At 46.2% G+C, this 21080-nt stretch overlaps 1 protein-coding gene across 2 annotated transcripts in view; it reads left to right on the plus strand.

Annotated features, from left to right (window-relative positions):
- BEAN1 (brain expressed associated with NEDD4 1) overlaps nt 1–21080 on the plus strand; it is a 116506-nt gene that overhangs the window by 79161 nt on the left and 16265 nt on the right. For both annotated transcript variants that reach the window (XM_006130539.4, XM_006130540.4), the window contains 2 exons: nt 1904–2113; nt 10325–10466. In XM_006130539.4, coding sequence (XP_006130601.1) covers nt 1904–2113; nt 10325–10466 — 352 coding nt within the window. The remainder of the gene's footprint in view (nt 1–1903; nt 2114–10324; nt 10467–21080) is intronic.

Raw genomic sequence — 21080 nt, forward strand, 5'->3', positions numbered from 1 at the left:
TATTAGTATAGGACTTTTCTAGGTAGTAGGGTCATTGTTCATAGCACAAGTTCTTTGAAGGTGTACAAATGGTTGTACATGATAAGACGACTAGATAATCAGGACTGTTAAGTTACACTCGAGCATGGAACAGCCTGCAGAGATGCTGCAGTGCAGATGCACTGCCATTAATTGCTGAAGAGTAAGCTGTCAGTGTTTATTAACCTACTAAATATTTGAGAGAGTCTGTCCTTCCAAGAACTCCTCCTAAATGGTAAGAGCTAGGACCACCAAATTTGGTATGAACTTAAAGAAAAGGTGAGAGTTTCATTGTGCCAGGAGAATAGGATGGGCCTGGAATGGGATTGCTTCTCATCAAGCCATAAGGGTGCAGGTGGTGGGGGAGACAATCACCAGGCAGCTAAGGGACTGACTACAGGCACACTCTCCCCCATTCATAGCTGACCCAGCCCCAAGGCTCCCATCTTCCCCGTGCCCTTTGGGAGTGGGGACGGAAGGGGCTGAATTCCCTCCCCTCACACACACACACACACACACACACACACACTTTGTACAGAAACATTGCTGGCTGTCCCCCCCACATCATGGAGTGGGGGGGGGGGAAGTTCACAGTTTGCTGCATTCCTCACTCTGGCTGGGGAGAGTAGGGGGCAGACGAACCTGGATCCTTCCCCCAGATGTGCCTGCTGGAGCTGCAGCAGCCAGTGGAGAAGCACTTCTCACCCCAAGCTGCTACATTGAGAAGGGCTGGGGTTGTCCTCTCTCCCTGGGGCAGCTATATACTGAACCCCTCATCCTCAGCTCTACTCCAGAGCAATGATTTTAAAAAAGCATGTACAGTTTGATTTTATTTTCCAAAAAAACAAAAATTGAGTTAAGGACCCAAGCAATAACACCCAATAAATCTTCTAGTTATTTTAATACATTTAAAACACCATACCAAGCTGACAAAGTTCCCATTTTAATATTAGTGGGCATCTAAGATCTAAAGGTATGTCTGCATTTGCACCCTTTTTCAAGAGGGGGATACAAATAGACATTCGAAATGGCCAATGAAGCGGGAATTTAAATACCCGGTGCTTCATTTGCAAAATTGTGTCCAGGCACTATTTCAAAATAGCACTATTTCAAAACAACAGGAGCTGTCTAGACGGTGTTATTGCGAGAGAAAATCCTTCTTTCGAAATAACCCTTGCTCCTCATAAAATGAGGTTTAGCAGTTATTTTGAAAGAAGGGTTTTCACGCGAAATAACCGTGTCTAGACAGCACTTATTATTTCAAAATAGCACTATTTTGAAATAGGGTCCAGAAGTGATTATGCAAATGGAGCATAGAATATTTAAATCCCCACTTCATTTGCAATTTTGAATGTCTGCATTTACATCCTTCTCTCAAAAGAGGGTGCAAGTGTAGACAGATCCTGAGAATGAGAACTCTGTCAGATGAACCAGAAAGTTTCTACCCAAGTATTCCAGATGGACAGTTTACTCAGATTCAAGACAACTATTTCCACTGCAGATATCACTCTAATTTGTATTTCTGTCTGTCCTGGTAGCAAATAATAAGATAACGAAACAATAATCAGGAGGGGAGAATAAAACAAGCTACAGTTGGCTTCTAGCCCTTGAGGTGAATACGTGCAGCTCTATAGAGGAAGTTTTACTGGCTGGGATCCAGGATAGTCTTACTCTTAAATGATCTTTTGGGGAAAAATATGAACAACTCCACAAGGAGATCATTAGGGGCAAGGTGTAATCTGTACAATGCAAATGACTGTCCAAGATAAAATCCCATTTGTAACTTGTTGCTCTGGTTGTTGGTTACATACCCAACAGCTTTAAATCAACATTGTCTGTCTCTTTCAGCACCATTTATGCTCACTCTCTCTTTTCTCTCATGCAGAAGTTCACTCAAACCAGAGCAGCCCTATCAATGAGTTTCCTGGCTACAGCGAAAACAGCAATGATACCAGCTTGCTTGTCTCTCCTCTCCTGGTAGCTGGAGTAGTGATCGGACTGGTGCTGTTTCTGTCCTGTGTCACAATCATTATTGGCAGCCTGCGAAAGGATGGACGTCTAAGACACCCACACCTGAGGAGAAATGCTAATTACGGTGAGATCCTGCTTACCCATCTTGTTGCTCCACTCCTATGGATAGCAAAAGCATGGCTCTGTAGAAACTGCAAAGCAAATGATTAAAAAGACAAAAGGAGGACATAGCTAGTTGGCTGTCTTGTTTAGTTGCAAGTCTGTGCTGGCACTGAAGTCAAATAACAAGAGTTACATTTGAAATGGTCAGACTGAATGTGTGAAAGCCAACTGCATAATTCCAGTTTGTCAGGCTATATCATTTTCTTTGGTATTGTGCATATTTGTTTTCCTCTTTCTAGTCTTCTGACTCCTGTTGCAGTCTGTTGAAATCCCATTACTGTCATTGGTCTATGGTTCCAGTTTGATTTCTCTGTTTGAGAGCCAGGATATAGAAGTTGCTAGCACAGGAAATCATAGAATTTTCAGTCTTCCAATCTGTAGCAACCTAGAAAATTGCTGCTTTGTTTTCCGTACAAGTGGAAAGTTAGATGTTGTAATCATGATGGCCTGGCAGGATATCCAAGTTACTTTAGACTTTAAGCGCTTTCCCAGCCGCACTAGTCAACCCCTCACCACCACCACCACCACCACCTAGAAGTGTCCCAATTTTTTCTTCTTGTGACTGAAATCTTTTGTGATTTCAAAGTAGTAAGAGATATGAAGGGTCTCAGGATGATTTTTTTGGCCATTTTGAAAGCTGCAGACCGGACAGCTTGAGAGCCAGTTACACTAGAAAACCCAACAGATGATACACTTGTTTAGTTAAAGGGAAAATATTAGGGATGGATGTAAAAAGTGATCCCATTGGCCAGATTTTTAGCTGCTGCAAAACACTGTAGCTCCATTGAAGCGGAGGATCCTTTAATTTCAATAGTGCATTGGCCATTTATAGCAGTCAAATATTTAGCTCCACAAGTTTGCAGCTCAGCATGAGACAGCGCTGTTGTTTTTTTAAGTTCTGGTTAGTCAAGGTACTGGTTCATTTGAAATTTTACAAGAAAGTAATCACAAAAAAGTCATAATTTGGAGGAAAAGCCATTTACTGTGTTTCTAGAAGATAATCCTCAGGCCACTTAATACATTGGACCAAAACTTGAGTCTACTGAAGTATTTAAAGCTCCCATTTAAATCAACGAGGCTTCCATCTGGGGCCATGTTTTCCGTCTTTATTGTAATATTTATTTTGCTTTCAATCTAGGAGTGTCTACAATCAGCTCCTTCAAATAATTCACTCCAACTGTGTAAATATTGTCAGGGGGTTTGGACCCAATTTTAGATTCACATTTTTCCACTTCTTTTAGAAGTGAGATATTTATTAAACTAGAAGACTTACCCGGCCTTGTTCGAGTCCTGGAGGGCAGGAGGCCGGGATCGTGGCTTAGGGCTCAGACCAGGAGATGCAGGAGTGGGAGCTCAGGGGAGGAAGCGGCGGCAGCTGCTCCCCAGGGCAGGCCAGGGTGGTGACGGCTGCTCCTCACCAAGGCACTTGCTCCTTCATGCATATAAACGTCCCTACTCTCCCACTTCTCCCTTTGTTTGATATGAAACAATACAAAGCCACACGCATCTCATAATCCTGGCACCACCAAACCCTGACCTTGCTTTAGGCTAGGAGATGAGGAAGCTGCCTACCAAATTTTGTGATCCCAGCTCTTACCTGTTTAGAGGAGTTCTTGACCCAACGGACTCACTGATGGACAGATGCACATTTCTCAGTTATAGAGACAAATAACCGTAGATTATTGGAGGTAAGTTACAAACAGTGTTTACTGTTTGAGGGTATGTCTACACTACAAAGTTAGTTCGAACTAACGGACGTTAGTTCGAACTAACTTTAATAGGTGCTACACTAGCGCTCCGCTAGTTCGAATTTGAATCGAACTAGCGGAGCGCTTAGTTCGAACTAGGTAAACCTCATTTTACGAGGACTAATGCCTAGTTCGAACTAGCTAGTTCGAACTAAGGGCTGTGTAGCCCTTTAGTTCGAACTAGTGGGAGGCTAGCCCTCCCCAGGTTTCCCTGGTGGCCACTCTGGCCAACACCAGGGAAACTCTATGCCCCCCTCCCGGCCCCGGACCCCTTAAAGGGGCACGGGCTAGCTACGGTGCCCGTGCCAGGTGCAAGCCTGCCAGCACCCAGCTAGCAGACCCTGCACCTGGCACGGCACAGAGCCACCCACCCGATGCCCCCCAGCCCACCCCCTCTTGCCGGGACCAGGCTGGCGGCTCCCGGGAGCTTGCCCTGGACCGCAAGAGGCGGGCACCTTCCTGGGCTAGTGTGGACATCGTGGACCTCGTCCACGATCTCCGCACTAGGCACAGGAAAGTGGCCGTCTAGGGCAGGAGAGCTGCCAGCCTGGCCACCCAGGACCAGGTGTGCATGAAAATCAAGGGGGTCCACTGAGACCCCCGACACTGAGCCCTGAGCTTACAATGGCCGTACTGGGTCAGACCAAAGGTTCATCTAGCCCAGTAGCCTGTCTGCCAACAGCGGCCAACCCTAGGGACCCTGGAGGGGATGGACCGAAGACAATGACCAAGCCATTTGTCTCGTGCCATCCCTCTCCAGCCTTCCACAAACTTTGGGCAGGGACACCACTCCTACCCTCTGGCTAATAGGACTCCATGGACCCAACCTCCATCACTTTATCTCACTTCCCTTTAAACTCTGTTCTAGTTCTAGCCTTCACAGCCTCCTGCAGCAAGGAGTTCCACAGGTTAACTATTTGCTTTGGGAAGAACAACAACTTTCTCTTACTAGTTTGAAGCCTGCTACCCATTCCTTTCCTTTGGTGTCCTCTAGTCCTTCTTTATGGGAACTCAGGAAGAACTTTTCTGAATGCACCCTCTCCACCCAACCCCTGCTTTTAGAGACCTCTATCCTGTCCCCCCTCCGTCTCCTCTTTTCTAAGCTGAACAGTCCCAGTCTCTGTAGCCTTTCTTCATCTGGGACCTGTTCCCAACCCCTGATCATGTTAGTTGCCCTCCCCTCTCCCAGCCTTTCTCTTCCCCTCTCCCACCTCCTTTTCCCAGTCTCCCCCAGTTTTTTTTCAATTAAGACAGAGTCAATGTTGGAAGAAACGTTATCTTTATTTTGTACATCAATAAGAAGGGGGGCTAAGGAAGGGTAAGTGGAAGGAGGTGAGGGACGAATGGGGTACGAGCCCCCGATGGGGAGGACTGGGCTGGCTCTGCGGGCTTCTGGGGGTGGAAGCTCTCCTGCAGCCCCCCAATTACTCCCTCTCCCCAGATGGCAGCCTGCGGCAAGTGCAGCCGGGCTGATGGCCGAGTGGTGTGATGTGCCCAGTGTGGGCACTCAGGGCACTCCAAGCCAGAACTTCTTTGCAAGCGGGGCACCCCTTAGAACTGTGTGTCCGGGGTGGGGGTCGGGACCCTTTAAGCGCAGCCCTCGGCTAGCCTGAGACAGCATCTCCATGCTCTAAGTCCTCCTTTTATGCCCTGCCGGCACTGCTTCCGGCCATCCTTAAGCCCTGTTCAGAGTCCACTCAATGTGGACTTGCTAGTTCGAACTAGCAAAACGCTAGTTCGAACTAGTTTTTAGTTCTAGATGCGTTAGTTCGAACTAGCTTAGTTCGAACTAACTAATTCGAACTAAGTTAGTTCGAACTAGCGCTGTAGTGTAGACATACCCTGAGAGACTTATTTTTCCTCCTTTTTTTTCTGGCTTTGCAGCAATTAGGGCTCTAATCCCTGAGCTATACAGTTACTATATCATCAGCAAAGCTGGTACACAGATGTTTTGGCATTATAAGGTGCTGTATATTATGTAAGATGTTGTTTACATTAAAATGGCTATGTTGATTTCAGCTCCATACCAACACAGAAAGTGGAAGGGGGGAAAAAAGCCTTAGAGAAAAGGACAGAGAAAAAATAAAAGCGGCGAGGAGTCCTGTGGCACCTTATAGACTAACTGAAGTGTTGGAGCATAAGCTTTCGTGGGCAAAGACCCACTTCGTCAGATGCATGTAGTGGAAATTTCCAGAGGCAGGTATAAATATGCAGGCCAGAATCAGGCTGGAGATGACAAGGTGGATCCAATCAAGGAGGATGAGGCCCACTTCTAGTAGCTGATCTGGAGGTGTGAATTCCAAGAGAGGGGAAGCTGCTTTTGTAGTTAGCTAGCCATTCACAGTCTTTGTTTAATCCTGAGTTGATTGTGTCAAACTTGAAGATGAACTGTAGCTCTGCAGTTTCTCTTTTCAAGTCTGGTCCTGAAGTTTTTTTGCTGCAGGATGGCTATCTTTAGATCTGCAGTTGTGTGTCTAGGGAGATTGAAGTGTTCCCCTACAGGTTTTTGTATGTTGCCATTCCTAATATCTGATTTGTGTCCATTGATTCTTTTACATAGGGACTGTCCAGTTTGGCCGATGTATATAGCAGAGGGGCATTGTTGGCACATGATGGCATATATTACCAGTGACGGTATGGCTGATCTGGTTAGGTCCTGTGATCGTGTTGCTGGTGTATATATGTGGGCAGAGTTGGCACCGAGGTTTGTTGCATGGATTGGTTCCTGAGTTAGACCATCACTTATTTGCACCGTCACATCAATACCACCTATACCGAAAACCTACCGACTGCTATGCTTACCTGCATGCCTCCAGTTTCCATCCCAGACACACCACACGATCCATTGTTTACAGCCAAGCACTGAGGTACAACCGCATATGCTCCAACCCCTCAGACAGAGACCTACACCTACAAGATCTTCAACAAGCATTCTGTAAACTACGATACCCACACGAGGAAGTGAGGAGACAGATTGACAGAGCCAGACATGTACCCAGAAGCCTCCTGCTATGGGACAAGCCCAAGAAAGAAACCAACAGAACACCACTGGCCATCACCTACAGACCTCAGCTAAAACCTCTCCAACGCATCATTAGTGATCTACAACCCATCCTGGACAATGATCCCTCACTTTCACAGGCCTTGGGAGGCAGGCCAGTCCTTGCCCACAGACAACCCGCCAACCTGAAGCATATTCTCACCAGCAACGACACACCGCACCATAATAACTCTAACTCAGGAACCAATCCATGCAACAAACCTCGGTGCCAACTCTGTCCAGCTAGCCCCGCCCCCCCCTTAATCCAGCCCTGATCTCATCTTTTCTAGCTACAGCTCAGAACACTGTTAGGAAGTTTACCCTGCTATTCTGAGTTTCAGACAAGACTGGTCAGGGTATTCCTGTAGCTGTGGAGATTTGCTGCATGTGTTCATGGTAAAGGAAAGTCTAGTTTAATTCTGATATCGAAGTCATGGTGCCAGCACTGAGTGTACACGCGAGGGCCAGATCCTCAACTGGCACGATTGTACTGTTCCAATAGATCTCTGCTAGTTGATATCATCTACAAATCTGGCCCTTGGAAGGAGCCACGTTTTAGTGCATCTCCCAGATAGCTTAACAAATGAGAAGCAGGTGCACAGTGTTAACTTCTATCCACATTTTTTCTACATCAGCGAGTTAAACCTCATCTGTGAAACACGACTGCTCTTGTCAGCTCACTAAAGAACAAGCCTTGCCTGCCTCTAAATAATGCTGGCATCCCATGAAGCACACCTGCTTGGGGACTAACCACCTGCACAAATAAATAAATAAATCACATTTTGGACGGTGTCTCTGAAATAAAACCAGACAGATAAAATCGTCATCTTGTTGGCTTTTCTTAAGGGGAGGGAGGGGAGAATCAGGAACAATTTGTTCTGGTTATTTCTGTTCATATAGAAAGCCATAGGAAAACTATTGAAGATTTTGAAAGCTCTGTCTGCTTTGGTGGCACTAGTGACGGTCTCATGTACAGTAGCTTTCCTGCAGGGGAAGGGAGGTCTGACAACTCCCATTAGAGTTGGGGAAAGAATAAAGCTGTCCGTTATTAGCTTGAGGTTGCTTCTTCTGTTCCTGAAGGGGGAGGTCTAGAGGTGGAGCTGTGGGGCAGAAACATAAGGTCTCTGGAAACCTGCTATTGTATTCAGTTTCCTACTTAGTCCCCCAAGGAGCTCCCTTAGTCCTAGCTGCCACATGAGGAACAGGTGTTGCTGAACTGCCAGGAGAACCTGCAGAGAATCCCAAATAGGTGCTCAGGCCACTTATAAACACTATTCCCCTTACAGACTATTCCCCTCCCCCTTTAACAAACATTTATACCAACAATCCATTCCACCTCACCCTTCCCATTCAGACCAGGTATTTTTAGTGACACCCTGCACTCTCCTAAATGAGTGATCAAGTAGTATCTGTACAAACATCCTGTGGCTTTTTTAGATAAGGTTCGGTATGCGTTAGGGCAGGGCTACTCAACTTTGGAAGCCCCGGGAGCCACAATGATACTCACAGCACATGCCAAGGGCCGCAACTTAAGTGTGGCTGCATATTCATGCAAATATAAATGCAAATATATGCAAATAGCTTTTTTCACACTGATGGGCATGAATACAAAGATTAAGGCAAGACTACACAACACGCAGACCCCATTAAAGTCAGTTCTGCTGATATGAATAAAATGCAATATTTACCCAATTTCCACCCATATGACAGCACTTTTAATGAGCACGTTTAATAGTCTAGAAATTTAACTACTAAAAACACAGATCAACAGAAGACCATTGTATTGACTACTTTTTTGTTTTGGCTCCCACCCGCAAGCTGCATGTTGAGCCCCGCGTAAACCCAAACCGCACTGCGGGCCGCAAACAAATAGGCCAGAGGCAGCCCACGCACCTCGTAGCCCTGCATTAGGGCAATGGTTTTCAAACTACAGATTGCAACCCAGTAGTGGTCACCTTGCTGCAAGGTGTTGACTCAAATTTAGAGTAGGTCTCCACCGCAACTTGGTTGTGCTAACTTGGTTGTAGCTAGCGCAAGCAATAGCAGTCAAGCCATGGCAGCATGGACAGCCTGTCAGGGGGTACGCCCCTGGTGTGGGGTGCATCCCCCCTTAAGAGTGGGCAATGGGACCTATCGGGGATACAACCCTAGCAGCCCCAACATAAAAGTCCATGCCCCTCTATCCGGGTAAATATGGCATTACCACTCTCCACATAAAGTCCAGGCCCCTCTATCAGGGTAACTACAGTTTTGGAGGGCTAGCCGCTCAGAGAAGCCTCTCCTGGACTGGGGTTGAATATCCAGGGAAGGGAAAATGGGTGGGTAGGGGGACCCGGGCCCTCCCTCTCCACTGGGTCCCAGCCCAGGGCCCTTTAGGCAGGGACTATGGCTCCTGCCCGCCTGACGGGGAATCCAGCCGATACACGCCGAGCCGCGCTATTGGTCCTTTGCCCTGGGCTGCTTCCTACCACGCCCTGGTTCCCCTGGGGCCCATTCGCCGCCGAGTTAGTACCTGCCGGGGTTGCGGGCGCGCTCCTGCCTCCCTGGGGTTGGCGGCTGCTGGTTCTGCCTCCAGGTCAGGCACAGGCGGCGACTCCGGTCTCAGCTGCTGCAGAAACACTGGCCCGGCCTGGGCTACTCCCTCGTCCTGCGGCCTCCCTGGCTGCAGGGCTCACTCTGCTTTTATACCCCGGCTCTGCTGGGAGCATGACCAGCGGGGTGGGGCTTTCTCCACCAGCTGGGCCTGGGCTACCCACTGTCCTTCAGTACAGGGCTTGTCTGCCCCGTCACAGTACAGGGCTTGTCTGCCCAGTCACAGCCACACAGGTTTTACAAGCCCATCCAGGACCCAGGACGTGTACTTAAGCTGCTAGCCCAGTGCTGCTGCAGCATCACTGCCATTGCCTCTCAGGCTAGCTAGATCAGGTATTTCCACCCATTCTACTCTGACCTCACTAAAGACATGCCCACAGATGCATGGAGTTAGGCATCTAGACCCTTTCAGAAAAGTAATCTGGTTTTCAGAAGTGTTGAATATAAATAGGCAGCTCCCAATAACTTCAGTTGTTATGAAGAAGCGGTGCTAACATTCGAGATTGTTACAGGCCTTGTATTTTATTTGGGTAGGGCAGTAATGACAGTTTGGGGAGTAGCACAAGGGGTTTATTCCTAATCCCACACCATGATTCATAGCATCTTAGATGTAGTTGTCAGGCACAGGCTAGCCATCCTTGACAGAGAAGCATTTGGTTTAATTAAGACATGCTTGCCCTCAGAACACCAACAATCCTGCTGTCTCGTCGGTGGACTAAAGTTATAAATTATGGCAGAGCTGCCAAGAAGCCACCATGAAGAAAAGACTCAGTGTTAATTGCTTGTTTTATAGCTCCAGATGGTTTCTCCTATGGTGACTCCATTGGAGAACTGAGATCCACCTGCACAGAGGAGTTCCCACCAGCTTTTGACTTCGGTTCCTACATGGAGACTCTCTCTCAGGTCAATGTCATGTATCCTGACTCCCCTCCACGGTAAGTACAGTTTGAGATTGTGCCAGTCCTTTTTAAGGGTTGTTTACATATTATAGATATATGCACCCGGGCAGCAGTGGGTTCCATGGCCAGATCCATCACCTCTTACCCCCACTGCAGCAGGAGTGGTGGTGGTGGTGGTGGTGGTGGTGGTAGTGGACGGGGGTAGGGGGAGCAGATGCTGACAACCCTTACTATGGTTGGATGGGGGCCAGATCCTGGGGCCAAGCCACTGCAGCCAGATAAGAGCTGGGCTCTGACTGGGGTGTTGTTGGCTAGGCTGTCACGGCTGGAGCTCGGCCAAAATCCTCTGTGGGCCACTGAGGCAGGGGCTGGGGCCCGAGCTGGGCCACTGGCCGGGAGCCTGAGCTTCCACAGCAGTCGCTAGGCCACCGGAACCAAGCTGTAAGGTGTCCCCGCAGCCCACGGTCTGTCCCCAGGCACCCCAGTCAGATGGAGGCCATAGCTGGGCCCCTGCAGCCAGACGGAGGCATCTGCTGCCACCAACTCCTCTTACTAACCTGGCTGGGATCACACATGGTCCCTACAACGTGCTCCCAGCTGGCCCCTTATCATGAGCAAAGTGCCCAGATGGTTCTTACCGGAGCAGCACACCGGGGCGCACTGCCTTACTTTCACCTCTGCCCACGAGCAGAACGTTTTGGCCACCCTGTTGTGTAGAGTCGCTCAGTAGCCTCAAATTGTGGTTGAGACAACATTTCTGGAAGTGCTTGGTGCCACAAGCATCAACCAGACACATACCAAGATGGGAGAGAATAGGATCAATGGCAGGGAAATCAGATCTTTTGGTAGCAAGTCCACAAAATGAAAATATGCAAGAACCTAGTAAACAGGTACCATTACATCAGAAGACCTAAGGTGGATAGGTACCTGGGCAGACATACATCAGCCAGCCTACAAGAGGTCTCCATGATTAGTAGAAGACTTGACCAGCATTTTGCCTACTGGCACTGCACTTGGTACCTGCTCTGACTGCACAAGGGCCAGGGGAAAGGAAAACAGCTAACTCCATCCCATGAACCTGTTTTGCGGTAGATAAGTCTCCATTTCTTCTGGCTCTGGCACAGATTTCCTCACACTCCAAATGAGCTATTAACCATCTCAAAGCCATAACAAGCAGTAAATGCTTATTTCCTGATACGTTTTTTCAAAGCACTTAGAAGTGTGAAATCAGTCAGAATCCTGGAACTGAATCCATATAAGTGGATTTATGCACAGTTCTAAGTATACATTACTCGAGGGCCCACTCCTGTAAAGCCGTACTGATCACAGCATATCCACTGGCAGCAGTGAGATAGCTTTGCACATACAAGTTAGCTAGGTACTTTCAACCAGCTCAGTCCTAGGAAAATAGTGGCGGGGGTTTATTAGCAGATAGTTTGCACAGGATTGGGAGCGCCATCCCGCCACTGCCAGTGCAAAGCAGCCAGAAAGCATTTGAACTGGCACCTCAGGATGTCCCTTGCATAAGCTGAATTGTCAGTTGGAGCAGAGTTGTGATTTTTCTACACCACCCCGCTGGCACAAGAGCATATGACCAGAATCTCTTTGTGTTTTGGCAGTCCCCAGCTGCATTTGGGCTCCTGTAGCCAAGAGCAACCTTGATGTCATTTAGAGCCGCCCTCAGGATGCTCTACACTGTACCAAAGGATGAGCCAGCCCCTTAACAGATCAGAATCAGAGAGACATAAAGGTGGCCAACAGCCACTTCCCCATTCTCTAACCCAGTCCTGAGCAGCAAAAAATGGGAAGCTGTGTGGCCCAGGAGGTAAAACTGATCACCAAATCAGAAGTGAACTCTGCATCGTAATCAAAGTAAATATTCCCAACATTTCATTAAAGCTTTTACTCTAGTCTCTCTGCCATAGTAGTGAAATATTCAAGGCAGAAATCAGTGAATGGTTTTGGCAGATATCCAAAAACTTAATTTCATATCTTAGCAACATGGTTGGAGCCAAATCTCTGAAAGTCAAGTTTAATCAGATGGTTGAAAGTAAAGTATAGAAAATTATGTAGTGAGGCATTTAAGCTTTCACTGAATGCATTATTGCTTTGTAAGCTTCTGTTCACAGAAGTGTTGCAATACACAATACAGAAACATTAGTATGCTGGGTAAGATTCAGTATAGCCATTTTCATAGCACCTTAATACCAAGGCCACATGGCATAATGTTCAAGCATCTCTTTTCTGACTAGTAAACTCCAGCTATCTGAAGAAGTGGCCTGTGCCCACAATAGCTCATGATACCATCTACATGTTTTGTTAGTCTGTACAGGATACACTTAAAAAACAACAAATGGTCTGGTAGGCACTTTATAAACTATCTCGGCTACCCCCTGAAGCTAGTAGAAAAGAGTTAGAATCAGCCAAGTTTTTGTGATTTGGATCGAAGGGCTCTTCTCTAGGACAATGGATACTGAAAGGCACTGTATTCTATTGGGTTAGGTCTGGGCCAGTGAGCCAAGAGTTTATAAAAAAAAAAGAGTTATAGTTCTGGGTCTAACTTTTATTTAATGTTTGTCCTTGAGCAAGTGACAATAAAATTTGCAATATTAAGCACTAATCTTGGTATGTATTCAGCAAAAACTCTGAATAATAAAGTATAGCAAAATGCCAGGTTAGAAGGAGAAACTCTAGTAAATTAGCAAGTGCACAGTAGCAAATGTAATATAAAGCTAATCTAGGGCACCCACACATCAATATTGCTGTGGCCTAAACATGAGGAGTAAAAGAAGAGGAATAGAAATAAAGTGGCAGCCCAGAATAAGAGTCATGGCATTGACAGTGATAAAATTAAAACTTCCCTAGCACATACCTGAAGTGAAAAGGAGTCATATATAAGTGAGTGTTCTAATGCCATGGGCAAGCATCTGAAAAAAAAAAAGTTAGTTTCTGTTTGCAATGTTGTTCTAATGTTTTGTCTTGTCAGAGGCAGAAGTGCTACATCACTGCCACATGTCAGGTGCCACTGAATTGAGCATGCTTTAACATATTATTGATACTAAAAATATACATTCTGAAAAATCCCTCAGAGCATGTCTGGAGCCACTCCATGCCTAAAGGATGACGATAATGGTTTCAGACTCCCATTTCCATCAGGTTTTATAATCAGGTCTTAAACCAGAGAGAGAATGAGGTTAGTAGTCGGGTGGAACTTGAAGAAAACCAAGAGTATAAGAAAGACATCCTGTTTCTGCATTTAGGAGAGGACTACATGTTGTGCTAGCCAATTGTGAGCTGGAGAAAGAATTAACACAGCCTCTGCAGTGGGTGCATCATTTATAATCCAAAGCTAGACAGCATTCCGGGATCCAAGTGTTGCCTAAAGCAGTGTTTCCCAACAAGTGGTACAAGTACCCTTAGGGGTACTTGAGAGAAGTCGGGGGGTGGGGGGGAGTGTATGTCAACACAATTGAAATTGGGAGAAAAATGAATTTTTGTTTTAAGTTTTACAGTGCTTTATTATTTTTGTACTTTTTACACCCAAGGATGTCACTGCCTGCCCGGCTACAGTTAAGTTTTTTAAACAAATGTGTTACAATGGTTGGAAAAAAGAATGGTGTCTGAGAACTGTAGGTACTAGGGGAACTTATATTTTTTTAAAGGGGTACTTTTTTTTTTTTTTTTTTAAATAAAGGTTGAGAAACACTGGCATAAAGTGCAAGAGCTGTGGACTTCCAAAATCCACAGCAGTGAGATTATACAAGTAATGTCATGGTTTTCCAAAGTCTCTGTAGTACCAGACAGCTGATTCAGATATGAAGACACACCTAATCCTACAAGCCCTTAGCTGTGCAGACTATTCTATTGAAGTCAGTGGGGCTGCTCATCTCGGTACCATTTTGCATGTTCATGCAACTGACAACAGGGCTAATGTTACAGGGCATCAAGCAGAGCAATTTCCTGGGGTTCCAGATCACTGGGGAAGGGGGCAGGGCACAAAGTTAAGTTACTTCAGACCTACAGAGGGTGACTAATGCAAGTACTACAGTCATTTAATCTCTAGAAATGGAAATAAATTCCACTGATGCAGAGGTTTTCAACCTGTGGGACATGGGTCAGGCTTGGCCCCACAGAGAGAAAAAGGATCTTGAAGAATTAAACCAGACACACAGATACCCTGCGTAGCCAAAGAAAACTGAGAGGAAACAGAAAGATTACAACAAAACATGAGATAAGTGTTTGCATGAATGCCTATGGGAATGAAATTGTAGCGCTGCCTACAGCCCCTGAGAGCTGTAGCTCAAGATTGCTAGGACAGAGGGACAGCCCAGCCATGCCCTCTTTTTTCCGACTGTGCCGTCAGCATGGCATAAGAGTAGCTGCCCTGAGAATCCCACTACATAAGAAATCCTCCTGGGTTCAGGTCATGCAGCACAAAACAGAAGAGTGTCTGCCTTTTATATTTAACAGAATAATCACAAGAGGAGCATTAGTAGGGAAAACACAGTGCTGAGATATCTGCAAAGACAATTTGACCTTCCTCTGTATCACATGAATCTTTCAGAGAGAGACAAGATTCCACTTGATGTATCTCACAGCTCAAACTGAGCAATGGAAAGCGCAACACCCTAGATTTCCTAGGAGGAACAGCCAGCAAAAAAAATCAATCTACACTTTGTTATAGTTCAAGGTGCTGCATCCACACACAGCTCTCCAGTAGGATGCCCAGTGTAGAGTACTATTTATATAACCTCTAATTAGGAAATTAATTTATGAAAATGCCTTGGGATGTTAATAATTTAATTGCTTTGATGTCTGAGCTGCAAATCTCATTTAGGGCTCAATTTGATTATCACTATAGATGCTTTTTCTAATCATTTCTTTCATTAGATTAAGAGGAATACCAGGCTCTTGGTTTTGTCATAGTCCTGCTGCAGTCACAGGGCAGTTAAACAGAAGCAGCTTGGTCAATTTGCCTTGACAGCCCTAGATATATGGTGTTCATATCCATAAACATCTCTTTAGGAGGTGTAATGACTTTCTGATTAATTCAAGATCTGCATCACTGTCTGTCAAATTGATTGTGTGTGTGTGAAGAAAAAAACCTGACAGATCTTAAATGAAAGAGTCAAAACGGTACTTGGGTACACTTTGTAGCCTGTTCCTGTCATATACAAGTAAATTTTACAAGGCTGGGGCAGTTTCATGTAGTGTTAAGCCTCTGTTACAGAAGAGGGCAAAGTGTTTACTTCCAAGAACTCTAGGAATGGTTCCTGAGAAAGAATATTCAGACCACCTGGCACAAAGAATCCAGAGCATGGAATTCTTCCACAAAAGTTACAAAAAAAACCCAACCACAAAAACAAAACAAAAAACAAACCCATAATCAAACACTATCAGGACGAAATGCAAGATTTAGAACTTTGTCATAGGTCACCCATCACCATAATATAAATCTGCAATGTGCAGTAGCAGTTGGAAAAAAAAACAAAACTTTAGTAACCAGTAGGAAAGGAATAGACTGTAATACAGACAATATCACAATGCTACTAGATATATCTATGCTGTGCCTACACCATAAAAGCTACATACAGTTCTTGTGACCCTGTCTCAAAAATAAGATATGAGAATTGGAAAGGTACAGAGAGGAGCTACAAAAATAAGTCATATGAAACAGGTTTCCTTGTGAGGACTGATTTTTTTAAAAATCTGTTTAAAAAACAGAGAGATGACTGAAAGGAGATATAATAGAGGTCTATTTTTTTTTTAAAAAAGACACACAAACCATGAACGGTGTACAAAAAGTGAGTGGCTTCAGTGGACTTTGAACCAGATCCATTGCTGTTCTGTTTCTCAATTTCTCCTGTAAAATGTGTTTAGCAAGATATTCTCAAATAGATGCCGTGAGATTTCATTAATGTCTGAAATTCAGGCACACTGAGTGTGAACTCAGAATTGGCCTAACTGTTCCTCTTGGAATCAATGGTAAAATTCCCCATTTAACAGAGTTTAAAGAGAAGCTAGATAAATTCATGGAGGTTAGGTCCATAAAAGGCTGTTAGCCAGGGGGTAGGAATGGTGTCCCTGGCCTCTGTTTGTCAGAGGCTGGAGATGGATGGCACAAGACAAATCACTTGATCATTGTCTTGGGTCCACCCGCTCCAGGGCACTTGGTGCTGGCCACTGTCGGAAGATGGTCTAGACAGTATTTGGTCCTGCTATGAGGGCAGGGGACTGGACTTGATGACCTCTTGAGTTCCCTCCCAGTCCTAGTATTCTATGATTCTATGATAGCTACTGGGCTAGATGGACCTTTGGTCTGACCCAGTACAGCCATTCTTATGTTCCCCTTGACAGCCTACCTCTGATCATACTGATAACACTGAGTAGTTTTTTCCCCCAAATTGCACCCTTGAAGAGCCAAGTAGTATAAAATGCCACGCACTGCAGCATCAAGAGCAGCAATACCTCATGACTCACTGGCACCCCAAGATTTTCTAAACAGAAATTCATTGCACTATGCAGTATGGCCACATTAAAGTTAAGAGGCACCGCTTAATCAGAATTGAAAAAGTAAATAGGAATTTTTTTTCCTAGAAGGGCGGCTTTCTGAGTTCTCCTTTGGTTTTCCACTGGCTGGAATACATTACCTTCCAAATTGGTTATTTCTGTCATCTGCTGAAAAACTCATTTTTAGATTGATCAAAACAAAGCCCTTTTTTAAAATAGCATCATGCCTCTAAGACTTCACACACTCACCTATCATAATAATGTGTGTCATTTTTCAGAGACCCTCAGATGAGAGGACACTAACAACTGCAGTGATGATAAATTAAAATGGATAGTGGTGTCTCTTAGGGTTTTTATATCCCCATGTGAGGCCTGGAAGTTCTAATGGAGGTAAATGCATAATGGATTATTTAAGAAGGCACAATTTTCTTAATTGGTTTTGATTACCATAGCAGTGCCCACAGCTTCACTGTCATTTATAATGGTAATGCAGACACACGCTAAACACTGCTTATCAAGGGTTTATAATTTGTGTGTAAAAAATTGCTTCTAAGATGAAATTCGTCACACAGTATTTTCCATCATAAGACGATTGATTTTCTTTGGAACTTTTAATTGCTTTGGTCATTTTAAAGCTGCATGACAATATACAAAATAGCGATTTATCTAGCTCAGATGCTGGCTTGCATGTACTTCCAACCCCATTTAAAAGCTCTAATTTGACAAATAAACATTTTTATAAAATGTAAGTGTCCATGAGCCACAACTATTTCCTGCAGGATTTCTCCCCCAGACATACATGCATATTGCAAAATAAGACCCCAGTCCCACAGCTTTTATTCATCCAAGGAACCCCACTGAAAGCACAGGACTAATTATTTGTTAGACTCCAATAATATACAATTCAAATGCCCTAGGATCGGAGGGTTAGATTCCAAGGACTCTATCAGAATGAGTGTTCTAACTATATCTTGAATGAAAACTTTTCTTCTAGAAAACGGACGTTGATGGTAGAACTTTTTGGCTATTAATGAGAGAAAAGGCACAGAAAAGTTAAGTGACTTACACAGGAAGAGTCTCTTGCAAAGATGGGAACAGAACCCAAGCATTTAGGCATCTGCTTACACCACACCTCCCATCTTTCTACTCTCCAGAGTCCTGGACAGTCTAAAATGGACATTACCATCATGATTTGTTTTTGGTCTCCTCCCAAGATGTGATCATCACTTTCTAAATGTAAGCAGGGGAATGGTCCCGCTATTGTGGGGAACTTTCCTGGCTTCTATACTACCCCGGTGAAATGGACCAGCGCAGGGATCCGAGTCCCCGCTCCCACTTCTTTTACCCAAAGGCTTCCTTGACCCTGAGGGCTCCCCTTCCACTCTCCTGAGTAGCAGAGTCCTTGAAATCCCAGCAAGGTTGGGCCCAGGTTTTCTTGGGCTTAAGCCACAACCTTGTAGTCACTTAGGGTAGGGGCTAGGGTGTCCCCACTCTGGGGTGCTCTCATCACACTGAATGCTTTCTTGACCCAGTGATCATTACATACAGTTCAAAGCAAATACAATTTATTAAAACAGCAACTGATTAAAAAGAAAAGAATAAGGAAAAAATGAAAAAGGTTAAAAGAGAACACACAGCCCCACTCTGTGGCACAGGAACATCACAAACAGCAGTCTGCAGAGTGTAAGGACAGTTCACAGTCTGTTCCTTATAGGTTCCAGGGCGCTCTCTCAGGCCCTGGCTGTGCTGTGGTGAGGGCTGCAGGCTGGACACACTTGCTCTGGCAGTGACCACACTTCAGGCTCTAGGTGGCAGGACCCCTCTCCCAGTTGGAGTTACAGTCCCTCTCCAAGTCTGGCCTGTAGGGTCACTTGGCTGGTGGTGTCTCCCTGCCCAGAGCCTCTTCTCCCCCTTCCTCCCCTTTTGCTGGTCCCAGCTGCTCACCACACCCAGCTGCAGACTAAGTTGCTTTGCCAGCCTCCAGCTCCTAGTGTTGCTCCTCTGACCCCTTTGGGATAGTTGCATGAGGGGTGTTTGGTGGGGGCCAAACTAATCCCTGTTGGTAGGAGGATGGTGGGAAAAGTCTTTCGAGAGGGGTGACATGACACCTTTTACTTCTGGTCGTGTGTCCATCTTGTTACCTCCCGAGGTCTGATTAACAGGGATCACGGAGCATGGTTAACAGGTCAGGGGGTGTGGCTAATGAGGTTCAGGGCATGGTTAACAGGGGTCAGGGGGTGTGGCTAATGAGTTTCAGGGCCTGGTTAACAGGGGTCAGGGGGTGTGGCTAATGGGGCACCACCAAAAATTACACAAACCTGCCGCTCCTGTGCTTCTTAGCACAGGGTCTTCGCTCTGTGGGCTGTATGGGCCTATGGCTCGGTCACTGCAGGTCTGCTCCTCAGTACAGCCTGGACCCCTTGCTACTCTTCTTAGCTCTTTCCCCCTTTTGACTCAGACCCAGAAAATCCCAGCTCACACGGAGGATGGGACCTGGCCTCTTAATTCCCCCTTTGGCCTGTTCAACCTGTCAATTAGGCTGACCTGGAGTGTTGGGGTCTGTCAGTCACAGGGCCCTGATTTCTCATAGAATATTAGTTCTGGAAGGGACCTCGAAAGGTCATCAAGTCCAGTCCTCTGACCTCATGGCAGGACCAAATACTGTCTAGACCATCCCTGATAGACATTTATCTAATCTACTCTTAAATATCTCCAGAGATGGAGATTCCACAACCTCCATGGACCCTTCCCCTTTTGGTACTGGGAGCTGGCCAACCAAAAACTCCCACTGAGTTTTAGTAAGGAGCTAACAGTCCCCTTGCATAAGGCTAAGCAGAGCTCAGATATACCACCTGCCCTGAGGAACTCAAAATCTTAAAAAACACAAGTAGTCTAATAGCACCTTAAAGACTAACAAAGCATGTAAATCGGGCATGTCAAACTGGCGTTTGGAGGGCCGTGATTGAAATGTTTTGCAGCCCTCCAGAACATTTTTATAAAAAAAAAAAATGAAGGGCAGGCCGTTCAGCACACGGCCAAGTGCCTGCTCAGAGCCAGTCGCGCTGCTCTGTGCTGCAGCAACTGCTCACGGCTGACCGGGCTGCTCCGTGCACGTGCTCACAGTCAGCTGGGCGCTCTGCGCTAGGTGCTCCATCAGGAGCTCACAGCTGGCTACTGTGCTCACGCTGCCCCAGCGCCTCAGGTGACAACGTCAACTCCAGGACCCAGGTATTACGTTGGGGGAGGCTGGGAGTGCCTGGCTCTGGGGCAGGGGAGAGGCATTAGGTTGGGGTTGTGGGCTGGGAGTACCTGGCTCTGGCGGAGCGGGGAGGCATTAAGCTGGGGGGCTGGGAGTGCCTGGCTCGGGGGGGAGGCATTAGGTTGGGGGGGCTTGACTCTGTGGGAGTGGAGGGGGATTGGGTTAGAATAGGGGTCTGAAGTGCCTGGCTCTGTGGGAGAGGAAGGGGTTATTTTGTTAATATTTTGGTTTTTATTTATATATTCCCAAATAAAAATCACAAAATGTATATTAATTTTATATCAATAAATGTCATTTTTTTGCAATTACATGAATAATTATATCTTTATGCAAAATCTCAAGCTTAAAAAGTATCTAAAATTTTCACAGAAGCCTGTTCTATTTGATTAACCATGGTCTAGGCTTGTTTTTATTTCAACAAAACAAGTTGAAATATATAAATTTAAGGTACTTTTAAATGTTGTATCTAAATTAAAAATTATGTTAAATTATAGACTCATAGACTTTAAGGTCAGAAGGGACCATTATGATCATCTAGTCCAGTGGTCCCCAACTTTTAGAGGCTCCTGGGCGCCCGGGAGGTGGGGCCACTCACGCGCCGGGCGCACGCCAGGGGACTGGGATGTCCTTGCACCTGGCACCAGCGTGTGCCCTAGGGCCGGGGCTGGGGCCACCCGAGCGCCTTGTGCCGGCACTGCCGCCTGAGCCACGCGCCTGGGGCCGGCACCAGTGCCGCTTGAGCACCACGCGCCCGAGTGCCTGCATGTGCCCCGGGGCTGAGGCCGCCCGAGCGCCGCACACCTAGCACCGATGCGTGTCGCGCGCCTGGGGCCGCCGCCTCCCGTGCGCCGGGGGCGGGGCCGGCCCAGGTTGTCGGCGGG

The sequence above is a fragment of the Pelodiscus sinensis genome, chromosome 12, assembly GCF_049634645.1.
Source record: "Pelodiscus sinensis isolate JC-2024 chromosome 12, ASM4963464v1, whole genome shotgun sequence".
In the NCBI taxonomy this organism is placed as follows: Eukaryota; Metazoa; Chordata; order Testudines; family Trionychidae; genus Pelodiscus; species Pelodiscus sinensis.